Source organism: Ruditapes philippinarum, unplaced genomic scaffold (genome assembly GCF_026571515.1).
Source record: "Ruditapes philippinarum isolate M1 unplaced genomic scaffold, ASM2657151v2 ctg1727_1_1_1_1, whole genome shotgun sequence".
NCBI classification, from domain to species: domain Eukaryota; kingdom Metazoa; phylum Mollusca; class Bivalvia; order Venerida; family Veneridae; genus Ruditapes; species Ruditapes philippinarum.
The window spans coordinates 1525-19311 of record NW_026865072.1 but is presented as its reverse complement, the minus strand read 5'-3'; the positions used below and the strand labels follow the sequence as shown (position 1 = coordinate 19311).

General features: G+C 30.8%; 2 protein-coding genes across 2 annotated transcripts; both read left to right on the top strand.

The window, feature by feature from the left end:
* The first annotated feature begins 877 nt into the window (after positions 1 to 877).
* Positions 878 to 10603, top strand: LOC132727723 (uncharacterized). Its single transcript, XM_060713289.1, has 14 exons — positions 878 to 1207; positions 1752 to 2007; positions 2765 to 2970; positions 3736 to 3843; positions 4305 to 4398; positions 4948 to 4997; positions 5288 to 5369; positions 5879 to 5964; positions 6232 to 6426; positions 7049 to 7144; positions 8226 to 8430; positions 8623 to 8681; positions 9379 to 9464; positions 9890 to 10603. Exons 1-14 carry the CDS (start codon positions 1097 to 1099, stop codon positions 10242 to 10244), a joined length of 1989 nt encoding a protein of 662 aa, XP_060569272.1. The 5' UTR covers positions 878 to 1096; the 3' UTR covers positions 10245 to 10603.
* A 4824-nt stretch (positions 10604 to 15427) lies between these two features.
* LOC132727721 (leucine-rich repeat-containing protein 74B-like) lies at positions 15428 to 17490 on the top strand. Its single transcript, XM_060713287.1, has 5 exons — positions 15428 to 15521; positions 16109 to 16158; positions 16403 to 16484; positions 16989 to 17074; positions 17359 to 17490. The coding sequence occupies exons 2-5, from the start codon at positions 16126 to 16128 to the stop codon at positions 17488 to 17490; spliced, it is 333 nt and encodes a 110-aa protein (XP_060569270.1). The 5' UTR covers positions 15428 to 15521; positions 16109 to 16125.
* The last annotated feature ends 297 nt before the right edge of the window (positions 17491 to 17787 follow it).

Here is a 17787-nt window from a genome sequence, read left to right as displayed (position 1 = left end):
AATTGAACATTTCATTTTAAAGATTGACTGTTATAATAGTGATTGACCAATAACTGAGAATGGCAAATTTTTAAAGAAAAAATGTATAAAACTACCTACAATATGAAAAAAACTGCCCCTTTCTTTTTATCAATTGGACGTTATGAATATATTCCTAAGGCTATTTATAGAAATTTTACCTGGGTTATCTGGGATATTTATTATTTATAGATATACAATTGACAACAGTTTTGCCTAAATGTTAAGTTATTTTGACTTTTACATTTTCATTCGCAATTCACATTTAAATAGGCATATTGTCACTTTAAAACACTATATTCTAGTATGAACAACTGAATGAAATTAATGAAGAAAGTAGTAAGGTGCATTTTAATAACTAAAAACAAAAAAAAAACTCCCAACCTTTATAGCTTTATAGCTTATACATGAAAGTATTGTATTAAATATAATTATCTTAACATTAGTGTTCCATAATTGATGAATAAATACATTAGAAGAAAAAAAAACAAGAATATTAACTTAAATCTTTTGATTTGCATAAAAATATACCCTGTACAAATTCAAAAGAAGTTAAATAAAATAAATCAATGTAATGAAGGTGAAATAAAAATACATTTTAAATTGGTATATTAGTAACTTGTAATTTATATCTACTTACCCGAGGTTAGCACATAATTTGGAAGGTATCAAATTTAATACAACATTGACATGCTTTGAAAGTAAAGAAAAGAGTAGGGTTTATTTGTGACGAAAAAATGTTACCTTTAACAAATTCATTAAATGGCCAATTCATGTTAAATTATTATGAATAGGTGATCAAAAGATAAAAGGAGCGATTACTGAACTGTCTTTTGATAGTAATAGGTTATTAATTTTACCAAAATATAACACATTTTACGAACGGGTAACAGGTTTCAATATATTACAGTATTATTTACATTTTTTAATCTAATGTATAAGGCTAGATTAAAATGTGAAGCAACTTCAGTGGATTTTATTTTCAAATACATCAGCGTAAATATTTCATGATTTTAAACTGTAATACTAATTATGGTAATGATGATGCCTTGACTGTTACTAAGGAATTTGCATTACCATGGCGACAAAGACAACAACATTTTCTGATCAAAATAACAAACGACTTCAAAGAACTCGCTCTATGGGTTACTTTTATACACAGCCGAAAGTGGAGCGAAAAGAATCTGAGGTAATTTTTTTTTATTATTATTTGTCGTTAGAATACCTTATACTTTTGTCCTGTTAGTTTTATTGTTTTGTAAAATGATTTTAAGAAGTAAAAAATGTAACTGCACCGATGTAGTTTACGAATGGAAAATATATCCACTGAACGCAACAAAAATACAAATATATGACTGTAGTGATATAAACCATTGTTATAAAAGTACAAAAGTAAAATAAAATTGCATTTAAATCAGACATGAAGACAAATGAAAATTGTATCCATCCAATAATTCGCTAGCTCCTTTTAATAACGAATAAGTATGAGGTTACCATACATTGTTGTGTACAATACTGAGCTCATTAGTTACATTTCATAATGTGTGAAATAAATCCATTTATTTCTGTAAGCTTTTCCCTTATAAAAAAAAGTCGACGAGATAAACCAAGTGAATGTAACACTGATTCTAAGTGGTAATCGAGAAAATGTCATTTCTTAAAACATGAATGCATTTCTTGCAATTACTAGACGCAAATATTGAAACATAAAATTACCATGTCTTTTATTTAAGTTTGACGTTTGGAAGTTGATCAAACGAAATAATGCTGAGAGTCCATACTGTCTGGCACTACATTATCGCAGTAGCATATATCCCGCCGCATCACGGCGATCACACTCCACAACACCGGGAGCAACAATCCATCGAAGGCGGAAGCATACAGATTCGGCGATGACATTAGACAGTGATGGGCGAAGTTCTCAAATGAGCTATTTGAATGATTTACATGAGAATGAAAACTTTTTCAAAGAAAACTATGACTTTGATGGTAAGTTCATCACAAGCATCTTTTAAGTTCACTTCAACAAATTATGTTTAAAATTTACAAATGTTCATTATATTCACAGATTGAATGTTATAACAACTATGTATAAGAGGTTAACTTATTCCGTGTGTTTTAGATCAAATAATCACCAAGAAGACTAGAAACAATCTTTATAATGTCATCTAACTGATAGCCTAAATATTATGACATAAGAAAAAGGCGAAATTTCTCGATTTTATACTCGCTTATAAGTTCGGTACCTTAACGTATTTTTACCTTGCAACACAAAAAAAACACATTTTTTTTATTCAAGGGCAATTTCTCAACCAAAAATCATTAAATCGAAAAACTTGTGTATTATGCACAAGTACTTGACCCGGCAATCAATCATTTTAGAAAAATGGTCTATGAAACAGATAATTAAAAAAATATCTTAATTTTTTAACTTGATGCATTTGTTTAACATAGGTTACTGTTCTATCTTTTAAACATGATGTAATCGCTATAAATGAGTCGCGTCACGACAAAACAAACATAGTGCGCTTGCGACCAGCATGGATCCAGACCAGCCTGCACATCCGCGCAGTCTGATCAGAATCCATGCTGTTCGCTATCAGTTTCTCTACTTGTAATAGACTTTGTAAGCGAACAGCATGGATCCTGATCAGACTGCGCGGATGCGCATGCTGGTCTGGATCCATGCTGGTCGCAAACGCACTATGTTGGTTTTGTCGTGACGCGGCTCAAATATATTTGGTAGGTGAAGAGCCCGAGGAACCGCCAAGATATCCTCATCTCGTACATACACCTGGAACCTATACACAGGAACTGTATCTGAAAGCTTGTAAACGATTTCAAATTCCTCATTCGTCATTCTTCTACAAACATTTGCTAAACGATACAATAGTTCTGAAGAGGCAACGTCTTGGCCCAATCGGTATGAAGGCCTGTGCGATTGCTTTAGTGGTAGGCGTTTAACTTTCTTTTGTCTTTAAACTAATAAAGTGAATGTTCCTTTGAACATTCACACTCTAGAACTTCTCATCCATTCTCAACCTAGAGCACGGGTTTGAAACCAATTAAATGAAAGAAAACCAATTGAATTTCATGTAAATTAATCAAATATAAACCCAAACACTAATCATACAAATCAAATATGTTTTAATATGGGTCGAGACCTATCATGTTTCCAAACCTTTATAATGCAGAAGGTTAACATACTGTACACTGTCAGGGCCAAAAAACCCTTCTTTGTAGAGGCCGAATATAGGCTGCTTCCCCAATCAAATTAGCCTCTTTTTTCCCCAGTTTGGTCCTCAAAATTCTCAGTCTTTTGAAATTTCCAATAAAAATTCAAAATAAAATTAAATGCTGGTGTTAAATTAAGGTCTTTTACTGCTTTATTAGTATTTCCCAGTGCTTTTTGCTTTTCTATTTTGAAGAACTTGGTTAAAAGTTTGTGTTAAATTTGAGACCCCTTTTCCCAAAGTATGCCAAAATCAAGCATATTTTCCCTAAGATAAGGGCTGAGGCCCCTTCCCCAAAATGGTGTTTTGGCCTTGACTGTTTATGTTTTTTTTTCCTATTAATTTATCTGTGAGTGTTCACAAATTATATTATTTGTTGAAGAAAGCTGAATTTTATTGAATCATATTCTATTTTGTATTCTTTGATTAGATGGACAAAATAAAAGAGAAAAAATTGAATTTTCTTTCTTATATTTGTTTAAAGGAGACATTAAATGTGCACACTTTAGATGTTACAGACAATAACCTGGGACCTGACGGGGCAAGATATGTGGCTGAACTTATATCAGAAAACAACTTTCTTAAACATCTAGTAAGTCAAGACTTATTGTAATCATTCAGTTTTGACATACAAAAAATTTAGATAAAAAAAGCAATAAAAAGTTCATTGTTGACAAAGACATTCCTTAAATACGAGTGGTGTTTTTGATAAGTTTATTTTGCTTTCTTACTTTTATTAATACATTTATAATATAAACATCCTTAATTGTAATTGCGAAAACAAGTTGCATTGTATGACAAAACTAAGACTTCAGTTAGACATAATCACAAGCTAGAATGCAGCAGTTTAGACTTAAGAACAACAATGTTGAACTTAGCAGATTTAGAACTTCACCACAAGTAAAACAAAATGAGAAGCGTATCTTGAGCACGGGTTACACATCAATAATAAGTAAGACCTTAACACTAGTTAGTTCTAAAGATAAATTGTATAGACTTCTATACAAAAGTATAATTATGATAAGATAATATTATGTTTTTCTTTATTCCCAGAATGTTTCAAGTAACGCATTAGGAGAAGAAGGTGTACGTATTCTCGCTGATGCCATAAAGAAAACCGATTCACTAGAATCCTTGGATATATCAGGTTAGTAGCAAGTATTAATGTACATATTCTGCTATATTTAAAGCTATTTATTTTGAAATAGCATGTTATATTTTATTGAATTCAAAGTTAGTTTTAAGGCATCCGACCCAATATGAATACATAAACTTACTATTGTAACAAGATGTGGGAATAAAGTCTAGTTACATCATGTAACACTTTAGATAAGATAATTTTCTTGAAAGACAATTTGGTGTGGCTATCTTGGAAACGTGTCTATTCTGCCATTATAACATCATTTTCAGAAAAATAGGAACAAGTTCACTGAAGAATAAAATCTTTTAAATTAAGAAAGGTTTTGTCAATTAGACAAGGAGTCTGCTTTTGTGTAAAATTATTTACTAAGGAAATGTAGAAAATTCAAATATGACCTTATAAGTCATACTTAGTAATATCGTTGTGTTAGAAGAGATAACACATCGCATCAAAGTAGATTGTGGAAATATAGGTAGTTTCCCTTTACTTGAGAAAACGGATGTGTACGAAGAATAAATTAATTCATATTTCTATAACATTAATTCTATGTTTTAGACAATGGTCTTGGAGACATGCAAGCAGAGGCTGTTCGTCCGATTATAGAGGTATATTTAACGTTTACTTTGTCTTTTAAAATGGTAAGAACATCAACTATAATCCGATATAGTAAATTAAGGTTATATTTATAATTGTGTGCTAGACAAATACATGTTATACATGTATATACACAGTTTTGGCTCTTTATTTTTTTTTTTTTTGGCGAGCATTCTACAATAATTTCAAATAATTGTTAATTTGTAACTGATGCTAAAACAAGACTGTATGATATTCTTGATAGCATTGCATAAAAGTCAGATATTATTCCTTGTTTCAATATACTGACTTTTATTTCTAGGACACTAATAATTTAAAGATCTTGATCTTGTCACACAACGAGTTAAGAGACGAAGGTGGCAAACTAATTGGAGATGCATTATGTAAGTACAGCGTATTCGACAATTTTGTATATGTAAAAGAAATTATGCCAACAATATAGTTTATATTCCTCCGTGTACTAATTGTTCTATGTTTCCGACTGGATTTATATAATTGCGACTTAAACAGTCTAACTACTTTAGAATATATATCAATCGATTCGTTTTCCTAATAATGGCATTTTTAAAAATATTCATATTCTCGGGTACAATGTCTTGAAAAAAAAGAACCAAACTTCTTAGTATTTGCTTTATTGAAATCTTCTATCGTGAAAACCAAAACACTGGTAACACACTAAGCGCAATAAGGCAGGATATTCAAAAGCCAAACGATCTTGCATATATATATATGTAGATCGAACTGACTCAATGAAATGTGATTTTTTTTCAAATATCTAAATTGAATACCGGTATTATACATTTTCAAACTCAACACGAGAACAATTGATTAACAGTAGGAAATATTATCATATCTAAAATACAACCAGTGTTAACATTTCTGACTTTCACAGTGTGGAGTGATACAATACAGCATCTCGACCTCAGTTGGAACAAATTACATCGTAGAGGAGCAATCAAAGTTGCAGAGGCTCTTGTTGTAGGTCCATACTCATTTTTCTTATACTCAATTATGCTAAGAAAAGATAAAAATCAAATACGTTTGTTTTTATTTTAAAAACTCATTATATAAATTTACTTTTAATTTGACTAATGCTTTCTGTTGGTTTGAACCTTTGTTTTTCTGTTTAGAACTTTATGCATGTATTCTTTTTAAAAAAATACGATTATGCAAGCAGTCTTATTTAGCCAACACTTTTAAGGGATGCCATTTGTTGCACTGATCTTGTTTCTTTTCCGTTAACAGAAAAATACAAGCATAACCTCATTGGATCTGTCTTGGAACGGACTCCATATGGAAGGAGTCACGGCACTAGGCAAAGCTTTAGAGAAGAATAACACTTTAACAGAACTGAATATCAGTGATAATAGGATTGATAAAGCATGTCTAGACAAACTTTGTACCAGTCTGAGGAAAAATACGACACTTAAAACACTACACGTAAGATTTCTCTAAGGCATCATGCTATAGGCGACAATATCAGATCAATCTGACCAAATACCAAAACTTATATTGGTCAGTTTTGATTAAGAACATATATTTTCAACTGTTGGAAGTTACAGTTTAATATGATTTGTTGTGTAAATATGGCAAAATTATTCTAAAGGGTAGTAGAGGCACCAAGATCTAAACAAATCTTTATTTTGAGATTTCAATCATGGTAAAGTGTAAATATATTTGTTAAAGCAACATGCCTCCAGTTTCATGCTAATTTTCATGAAAAATCGAAATTGTATATCAAAGTAAAATATTGTGAATTGAATAAAGACAGTAATTTGCACATTGCAATCTACACTTATAATCCACGTAAATGACTAAAACGAAATCAAAATATGCCATAAAAAACCATAATATGTTAGTAAACATGGCTTTAAATAAGGCAAACTCAGTCATTAATCGCACATAAAATATACATGATTACACAAATCTTGAATCTTATACATTTCTTTTCTTTTTCACAAGTTTAACTTTCTTAAAATATTTTGGCTTATCTGGAGGTATACAAACTTCCAAAGTTCAATGGGACGTGTTTGGAACTTATTCGTTACTTTCACATTTATAGATAAAGAAGAATCCTTTAACACACGAAGATGCAATAGTTGTTTTGAGGTTTCTGCAAGATAATCCAAACAGTGGTATAACATGTTTAGATTTAAGTGTGAGTATTTCGTTTTCTTTTAATAAGCTTTTAAGGTAGATATTATTTTGCCATTTGAAGATATTTAGTAGTTGATGTTTATTAATTCAATATTCAATATTGAATCAGGAAACATATTTAATATGCTACTAAAAAGTATGAGAGCAGAAATAACAAATAAGAATTAAAACTTACAAAACATTCTTACTAAAACACTAAATATAAATACAAATGTACTGTGCAAACAAATCATATTTAAAATGCTTAAGCTCCATCAGTCCAAACAACGGCTGTGTCAGGCTATATCCGAAGACACACCCTCACCAACCCCTTTCAGATTAGCAGAATTACCCGGTATCAGATAACCCTTATTCTTGTGTATTGATAATGAAGATTACACACCGGTTTAACATGTTCACCCAGATAACCGAGGGCCTTAACATTCTCTGCCTTAACAACATGACACAATGTTATTTTTGCTATCTGCTTCTCTACTGGCAACCATTTTAATTACCGAAACTAATCTGGGCCATCATCAGCAATAGAATCCATATGCAAAACAAATCTAAATAATTACTTTCAGGTTGTTTGTAGTGTATTTTTTCAGAAACATTTGTAAATCCATTTAAGCCAGGGAGAGAAAAAAGTTTAATCAAAGTGACATTATATAAGGGATGTAACTAATAATTTTATAGATACTGTATCTATAATGATTTTACCTATACAGGAACTTTATTCTTGTATCTGTTTTACGAAATACCGACCTTGCCATGGAAAGTTGAATTTTGATTGAATGTGGCATCAAGATACTCAACTGATTGCATAGCAGATATCAGATAGCTGCAGTTTTTTTATTGCAAGTTATAATAAATTAGCTGCAGTTACTTATTGCAAGTTATAATAAATCCATTATCTTATTCAGCGATGTTCAGTATTTATTGACCCTTTAAATACTGAAGATTATAAGACTCAACATGTCTGAAATACTGAAAAATAAATCATTCTAATGTATTCATCTAAGTTGAGCTTTTTGTTAAGCTAATTTATTTGTATACATTTAAATTCTTGATCTACGGATCTAAATTTCGCTAACTGATTACAGGAGATATGTGTTGACGAGAACTTTTTGGCAGTCCTTGATGAATTAAGGAGTACCCGGGAACTGACAGTTCATCATGGTAAACTACGAGGACATGATATGTCGATTCAAGACAATGATGAAGGCTTGCTTCTGAAGGAAGATTCTTGGCACGTCCTAGAAGAACTTAGTTACGTCCTTGGTGTGAACATTGTGAAATTACTTATAGGTATTTTTATAATTGTTCCGTCTTATAGGTCATTATATAAAGTATCATTGCTTTCTTTTGCAAAATGCATAAAAGAATGAAAAATATTTCCTGAACGTTTCAATGTTAATCATATGCTATATAAATACTAACTGACGAAATATTATTTTCTTTTCTACGAATAAGATGTATGCTTGTTTGAATTTTTTACAGGTATATCCGATGAACTTCGTTGTGGTTTAACGCCCGATGATATGGTGAATTCACTAAAGGTAATAAAACAAGTTACTTATCTCAAGAATCATGTGTCAAGAAGGCATTTAAAATTGTTTACAATGAATAATCAATTCAGTTAAAAAATGATAGCACGTCTGATAAAATTTATGCTATCATTCAGAAGTGCACATAATTGATTAATAGATAACACTTATGAAAATGTGTCAATGCAACCTCCTATGAGACATATGCGTTATTAGGATCAATAAGGCCATAAATGACCCTATAATGCTCACATTTCATAATAAAAATTTGCAGATAATTATCTGAATACCTATATGGGTACACTGCCTCACACAATGACGTTGATTTTTGATACGAAACGATATAATTTTTTGAACAATCTTGGAAGTCAGATACTTATTAGATACGAGAGTTTTTAAGATATTATTTCAAATGTTTCCAATATACGTAAATATCGATAAGAATGTTGTATTTTTTTAAAGTTACAAATATCTGCATTTTTTCCGCAATGACATTTTTCACGAATTTATGGAAAGCTTTTGTCTTGATTCACCGAAAGAACATAAAATACCGTGTCATCTTTGCAGAGTAACACACATTTGAAGACAGATATTAGGTGCTGATGTAGAGACATTAAAGTAATTATATATTGGGAAGAATTGAATCTGTTGTGCAGAAGTTGCACTGTAAAATGGAAATAATCAAAAGAAACAATTTGTTTTTCTTTAGATATTGAAGAATCCACTGAGTGACAAATGTTCAGAAATACTCGTAAAACGGCTGAACATAGACGCAAAAGGATTTGTAGATTTCAGGTACAAACTATTTTGATAAGTATTTACATCATTATCGGACCTGTTACTGTGTCAAAATTCAGGCAATGTTATTTATGAATAAGTTATTGCCATTGAAAAATATTTGATTTGTTAAGGGATACGCCTTATCAATGGATGCGAACATTTGATCTTTAACTATTAGTAGACAATTGTTACCAACACATGCCTTATTAGATAAGTCTTTCATTCAAAATACATCAATGGAGTGAAATGAGTGTTGTTTTTTTCAAGGAAGACAAAAATGTTTTTTTTATTACATTAGAAAAGTCAGTCATCTAAGATACATTCTTCTGAAGAATAATCAAATTGAAAGAAATACATGTAAAAGTATAATAGTTTTAGCTAGCTTAGCTATAAGGGAGATTAAATAAATGTGTTGGTCATTATCAATCTTCCAAATTCAGCTCAAAGCGTGCTCCGAATAAAAGAAAACCCTCGGCAAACCTACGAAGGCGACTTTCGGTCATAGAAACCTTACAAGAGATAGGCAGTATGATAGAAGAGGATAACAATGAAAATAATTCAGAGGAAGATGAGCCTAAAGAAAAGGTTCCAGTCAATGCATCGGAAAGGATTCGACGATATTTGTTTCGTGTAATGACAAGAAGGATGAGTGGTAGTTCTGTGTATAGAAGAGATGTGGAGATAATGAGTCAGGATGGTGAAACGATGTTAAAATATCAGATAATTGATATGCTGCGTCAATCAAAATTGTCCAAAAGTCAAAAAACCGAAAGCATAGGACCTGATAACTTATAATGAATATAATGACTAATTATTTATTCTTTGACAAATTATTCTACGTTTATATTATAACGCACCGACATATACTGTGACACATCTTGTATTATTCATTCGTGTATTTACATTGTAAATTTACTTCTAAATATTTGATAAGGACCACTGTTTTCTCCGATGACAGACTCGCCAATAAGTTTTGCAGAAAAAATCAAGTTGCAACCAAATAAAGTTTATAGTGTTTGTGTTATTGTCATGCACGGGTTCACTTCTGGCGACATATAAAGAACGAGGACTTCCTGAACTTCCAACATCAACAGTATTACAGCATGTTTACTGAGTTCACATGTGCTATCTGTGCTCTTGATTACTATTTATAATTCAGCTTCAATTTTTATAAATGAAAATCTAAGAAGGTCGCTTACGCCTGATTAGATGAAAAGATGTTTTGTATTTTGCAGATAGGCATGTATCAGATACAGGCTACCCATTAAATATATAATTATTTTCTTCCAGCGCCCAATTGTATAAACGTTGGTTAAATTAACCCTGGGTTAAACGCTAACCGTGGGTTAAATTTAACCAACTTTGGTTAACTAACCAATCTGTTTAGTCACTTGTATAAACCTAGATAACAAAAAGGTTAACAAACCAAAATGGTTAAAATTAACCGCTGGTTAAACTAACCAAAACTAATCCGGACATGCAATAAATTCTATATCCGGTTATGTTATTTTCGCGGAATATGTCAAAATTAACACATGGTTTACGCTTCCATTTTTATTACAATCGAAAATTTTGATAGTAGAGTTAAAATCGGTTAAAATTTTCAATTAAGATGTTAATTGTCACCACACTAATTACATGTCATCATTAAACAAATGTACAAAATATAACTTACGTAGGATGAACTTGTTTATGACCTCGGAACTGATGTCACGGGAATTAAATTTTAAATCCACGAATATTGTCGCTAGATATTTGCCTATAAACATGGTTCAGAACGAATTTATTATGTTTTTCATGTAAAAATATTAGGAATTGTGATTATAAAATGATGAAGTAGTGATATTAATTCGTCCTTTTCCATTTTTACTGACGGTTCTTGTCGGTAATTAGTGAGACCGCATGGTTGCTATGTGCTTTGTTTACAAATTAAAACGTACTGCAAATGAGCAAATATCAAAATCATGCGTCAACTGGGACAGATAATGGTTAGAATGTAACTAATTTCATACAAGAACCACTCGATGCAGAAGTATTGACGCATATATTTCCTATCAGATTCGTACCGAAAACGTTCGAACCCAAAATATTTTGTGTAACAGCAGATGCAATTTTTGAATGATTTTTTGCCCCAAACTACTCTCTGTGGTTTCACTATATAATATATGAAACTTCTGTTTCAGTAACTAAATATCATATCAGTCACCTTTGGGAAATCTTGTTGCATTTGCCAAAGCTAATGTTTCATGATAGAAGAGCTTTACTGAAAGTTTACCATATTATAGCAAAATAAATAATAGAATAAAGGTCTAGTTCTTGCTTATTAACCCCCCCCACAAATAAAAACAATCACACCCTGTCACCCCCCCAAAAAAAAAAACACAAAAAAAACCAACAACAACAAAAAAACATGAAAAATACATCTACGAAAACAAAATCACTTTGCTTTCTTGTGACTGTATGACTGACATCCTTTATTTTAAACGTTCAACATGTTTGTTTTATAATTCTCACTAGTCACAACACTCAAATGCAAATCAACTTGGTTCCCAGCAATTAATTTACTAAACAGAGGAAAAACTAAATGATCAATAATTATGAAAAAGAAAACAATAGTCATCTTGAATTTACCATAATTAATTCATGAACAATCAAAAGTGATTTTTAATTTACCTCTACTTCAATTTTGTATTATTTTTATTTAATACCCTGCAATATTATGTTTAGGAATTCTTACATCTTACATAATAATTGTATTACTTATACATGTATCTTGTTAGTAAAAATACTTAACACTTAAATGAATGATTGGAACCTGTCACTGGCCAACATTATACTAGTCCAGTAGCTTTAGGAATAGGCTATATGTCATTGAAGTAGGTAAACCAGGGTTTCAATATATGTACATAATGTAATGAATAGTATATGACTGTTACCCAATAAACAATAAGTTAGCCTATATATACTTTAATTTAATAAGTGCATAGTCTATAACTGGTTGAAAATTAAAAAGTGTCCAAATATGTTTTCTAGAATTCTATCTATTGTTAAATTATTATTATTTTGTAAAATATTCTCATCTTCATTGAAAGTCTGAATAAAATATTTAATAAATAAAATACATCCTCATTTAACAATGGAATAATGGTCTAAATCTCTCTCCCTCCCTCTATTTATTGCTTATTTATTAACCCCCTCCCTCCCCTCTAAGAAATATCAAGAGTAGCAAATGGGATGAGATATTGAATAATATCTCCACATGGCCATTTCCAAGGTATAATGCTAAATATACTTAATAATGCTTTCATTCATCTGAGTTCAATCATAAATATTTACTTTCATTGTTTACATTATATAAAAAAGAAGTATTTTTAGAGTCAAAGCAGTTTAATTCAAGATAATAATAATAAAAGGAATGGACATGAAATTGTAAAAACAAAATGTTTTTCTGTTTGAGTACATATAGAATGAAAATATTTATGTTAAGAATTGCCCTTTTCCCATTCAGTACTATATTGTGTCACATTAAATCAGACCTAAAGTAGCTTCCTATCCTTAAAAAAGTAAAACAATCTTTTCAATAATTCATAAGTGAGAACAAATATCTTGTTGTTCAGTTGAATTCTGAAGAATGTGTCATTGTGTATGCCTAAATTTAGTTAATTTGAAAAAAAGACCTTTATTTGGAAAAAAATGAGGCTATTTGGGGACATTTTACAAGTTGAAAGTTAAAAGGTTGAGGACAAGTATCGTACTATGCAAATGATAGACCTAATTCTTAATAGAAATATTAACACTAACAGTACAAGGAAAATACAGAGGCGGGAAATCATACCATTGTTTCTGTTATTGAAAAATATTCCTTTATCAAACTTCCATTTTTTGTCCAAAACATAATTACAAAACTGTTCAAGAACATGACTTAGTAATTATAATATGCATAAATGACAACTGGAAAAATGCAGCGGCCAAGGTTCGTAACCATTAACCGACTTTGTTTGGTATTTTGATGTTTGGTGTACATCTACCATTACTTCAACCATCTGTCTTCATAACCAAACGTTGATACATTCGGAGGATGGCAATGTGAACGTTTACTGTGGTGTTAGTTCATCAACCAACGCAATGCATTGTTCAATTTCACGACAATTGTACATGTATAATTATATATTTGCGAATAATAAAAAAATGTTGGAGTGTCTTGATAGTTGTATTCAATTAAACAGGTTTTATCAATTGTCTTTTTCTTAAACTAATGGATGCATGCCAGTTTCAAATAAATTGTATAGAAATTTGTACAAAAGGGCAAGGGTTTTCGGGATTTATGTTTTTCAAATTAAAAAAAAATAAGGCGAATTAATGAAAATGTCAAAATGAGACATATTCGCGAAAATGTTTTACAGATATTATCAGATAAGTGACGAACCCTCAAAATAGACTTATAAATTCATTTCATTTTTAGTAACAGAGCTTTGTTTACTTTGTACAACTGAAAAAGAGTAATTATGGGTACATAATTATTAACAAATATTGAGGTCACATCGCCAAGTACATGTTAACCTTAAACTCTATCACATGTCAGCAATGAATAGAAATGCCAACAAGATAGAGATAGACTTGTTTAACATAGACTTAAATTAACAAACTTTATATAAAGATATATTTTATAAAACAAGACCGTCTTACAGGAAAATTGTTTGAATAAGTAAAGGTAGTTTGTTTTAAATATTTTATATGAACAGCCCAGTTACTATTTCTTTTTTTTTGTCATATTTATAAAACATAAGCTCTACAAAATTATCTCAAAGGTAAGCTATACTATTCATAAAATTTACAGAACATATTAAAATTGAAAATATTATTGCGTGAGACTGTTTAAAACAAAACTAGTAAACATATTTTAATTGGTAATACATGCTATCAGAAAACGGCATAATTATTGTTTAGTCATACCATAAAAGTAATCAAATATATTGACGTACTAAAGCTAGATTCTCAGATGTCCTGGGTCAGAATCTTGCATAGTTTCTTCAGTATAATTTCCAGACTAACCAATATACTCCGAATTTACACAAGATAGGCCAACTTTTTAAGTTTTAAGTTGTAATATCTAATTTCTAGATACCTTTTTTCTGATTTTCTATAAAAATGTACTTGAAGGTTAAAATATTAATTTTCAAAATCTTGAAAGCTGATTAAGAATATATTGAAAAGGCGCCGTGATTTCTTTCCGATTTTCTTAGTTCGTTTCCCAAAGCAGCACCTGTTACATTTGATAACAACAGATAAGCAAATAATTTCCTGATAATGGATGACTGTAATGAATGAAATTCCAGAACAACTAGGGCTTAAAGGTAAACATAGTAGTAAGATGGGGTAAAAATGATGTTGAAAAACTCTTCAGGAGACCCAAAGTTGTGTTGTGTTCCAATCCCAAATTATTCCGAAAATGATTATGTCACGGTATTGAGTTGTTCTCTATAACATGAATTTGGGGAGGGGAGGTAGTTTGTAGGCGGCCACATAGCTTAGTCAGGAGAGCCGCAGTACGATATTCCGAGGGTCCCAGGTTTGAGTCTCGGTCGGGCTTCACATTAAAAAAAAAAATTTTTTTAATGGAGGTATTTCAATCATTACTCATGGCGAAAAAAAGTATTAAGTGAGTAAAGTATGTAAAGGATCAATGTAATGTTTCAGGGGAAACCTCAGAAGATTATTACAGTATAGAATTACCGTCTGAATGCAAGTGTTGTATAGCTTTGAAAATTGTACATCTTATCTCTAATTAGTGCTGTACAGCTAACTCCTACCGTCTGTTGAGGCCTTTAAACAAAATGAGAAGCGTATCTTGAGCCCGGGTTACACATGAACAAGTAAGACATTAATTAACACAAGTTAGTTCTAAAAGTAGATGGTATAGACTTCTATACAAAAATATAATTATGATAAGATAATATTATTTTTTTCTTTATTTCCAGAATGTTTCAAGTAACGCATAAGGATAAGAAGGTGTACGTATTCTCGCTGATGCCATAAAGAAAACCGATTCAATAGAATCCTTGGATATATCAGGTTAGTAGCAAGAATTAATTAATGTACATATTCTGCTATATCTAAAGCTATTTATTTTGAAAAAGCATGTTATATTTAATTGAATTAAAGTTAGTTTTAAGGCATCCGGCCCAAAATGAATACATAAACTTACTATTGTAACAAGATGTGGGAACAAAGTCTAGTCACATCATGTATCACATTAGATAAGATAATTTTTCTTGACATACAAGTTGATGTGGCTATCTTGGAAACGTGTCTATTCAGCCATTATAACATCATTTTCAGAGAAATAGGAACAATTTCACGGAAAAATGCAATCTTGTTAATTTAAAAAAAGGTTTGTTAATTAGCAAAGTCCGATTTTGTGCAAACTTATCTAGTAAGGAAAGGTAAAAAATCCATACATGCCCCCTTATAAGTCATACATAGTAATACATGTGCATGTGTATCCGTTGTGTTAGAAGAGGTAACACATCACAGCATTGTAGAGTGTGAAAAGATTGGTAGTTTTCCCTTTACTTGAGAAAACGGATATGTATATTTTTCATGTTACGAATAATAAATTCATTCACATATAGATGTATAACATTAATTGTATGTTTTAGACAATGGTCTTGGAGACATGCAAGCAGAGGCTGTTCGTCCGATTATAGAGGTATTTCAAATGTGCACTTCTGCATTTTCTTTGGGACTTTTTTATGATAGCCTCCGACGTACTAGTACTGTATTTTTTATTATATTTAATATCAGTTTGCACCCGTTTGTACTTTTTTATTTCATTTTTCAATTATCTGGCAAGCATTCTACAATAACTTGTAACTGATGCTTAAAAATGTTGTTTGCTATTGTAGCATAGCCAGATTTTAGTCTCAGTTCTAATTTATTGATCTTTATTCTAGGACACTAATAATTTAAAGATCTTGATCTTGTCACATAACGAGTTAAGAGACGAAGGTGGCAAACTAATTGGAGATGCATTATGTAAGTACAGCGTATTCGACAATTTTGTATATGAAAAAGAAATTATGCCAACAATATAGTTTATATTCCTCCGTGTAACAAATGTTCTATGTTTCCGACTGGAATTATATAATTGCGACTTAAACAGTCTAACTACTTTAGAATATATATCAATCGATTCGTCTTCCTAATAATGGCATTGTTAAAAATATTCTCGGGTACAATGTCTTGAAAAAAAAAGAACCAAACTTCTTAGTATTTGCTTTATTGAAATCTTCTATCGTGAAAACCAAAACACTGGTAACACACTAAGCGCAATAAGGCAGGATATTAAAAAGCCAAACGAGCTTGCATATATATATATGTAGATCGAACTGACTCAATGAAATGTGATTCTTTTTCAAATATCTAAATTGAATACCGGTATTATACATTTTCAAACTCAACACGAGAACAATTGATTAACAGTAGGAAATATTATCATATCTAAAATGCAACCAGTGTTAACATTTCTGACTTTCACAGTGTGGAGTGATACAATACAGCATCTCGACCTCAGTTGGAACAAATTACATCGTAGAGGAGCAATCAAAGTTGCAGAGGCTCTTGTTGTAGGTCCATACTCATTTTTTTTCTTATACTCTGTGTTAAAAGAAAAGAAAATAAATAAGATACGTTTGTTTTATTCAATATATTTATTTCCAGTTTATTTATTTCACAAATGCTTTCTGTTGGGTATTTCTACTAGATTATGAACAAGGTTTGAGTTTTTGTATTTGTGTTTTCTGTTTACAACAACCTTATGCATGTACTCTTCATAAAATTACAATTATTGAGTCAGCAATTTAAAGGGAAACCATCTGTTGCAAAGATCTTGTTTCTTTTTCGTTAACAGAAAAATACAAGCATAACCTCATTGGATCTGTCTTGGAACGGACTTCATATGGAAGGAGTCACGGCACTAGGCAAAGCTTTAGAGAAGAATAACACTTTAACAGAAACTGAAATATCAGTGATAACAGGATAAATAGAGCATGTCTAGACAAACTTTGTACAGTCTGAGGAAAAATACGACACTTAAAACACTACACGTAAGTTTGACTCAAGTTGAGACATCTATAGGTAGCAATATCAAATCAGTCTGACCAATTAAAAAACATATGAATTTACCTGTTGGAAAGTTACAGTTAAATATAATTCGTCGTGTAAATATTGGCAAAATTATTCTAAAGGGTAGTAGAGGCGACATGATCTAACAAATCTTTATTTTGAGAATAATTTTAATTAGGATACAGTGTAAATGTATTAAGATTTTAAATTATGA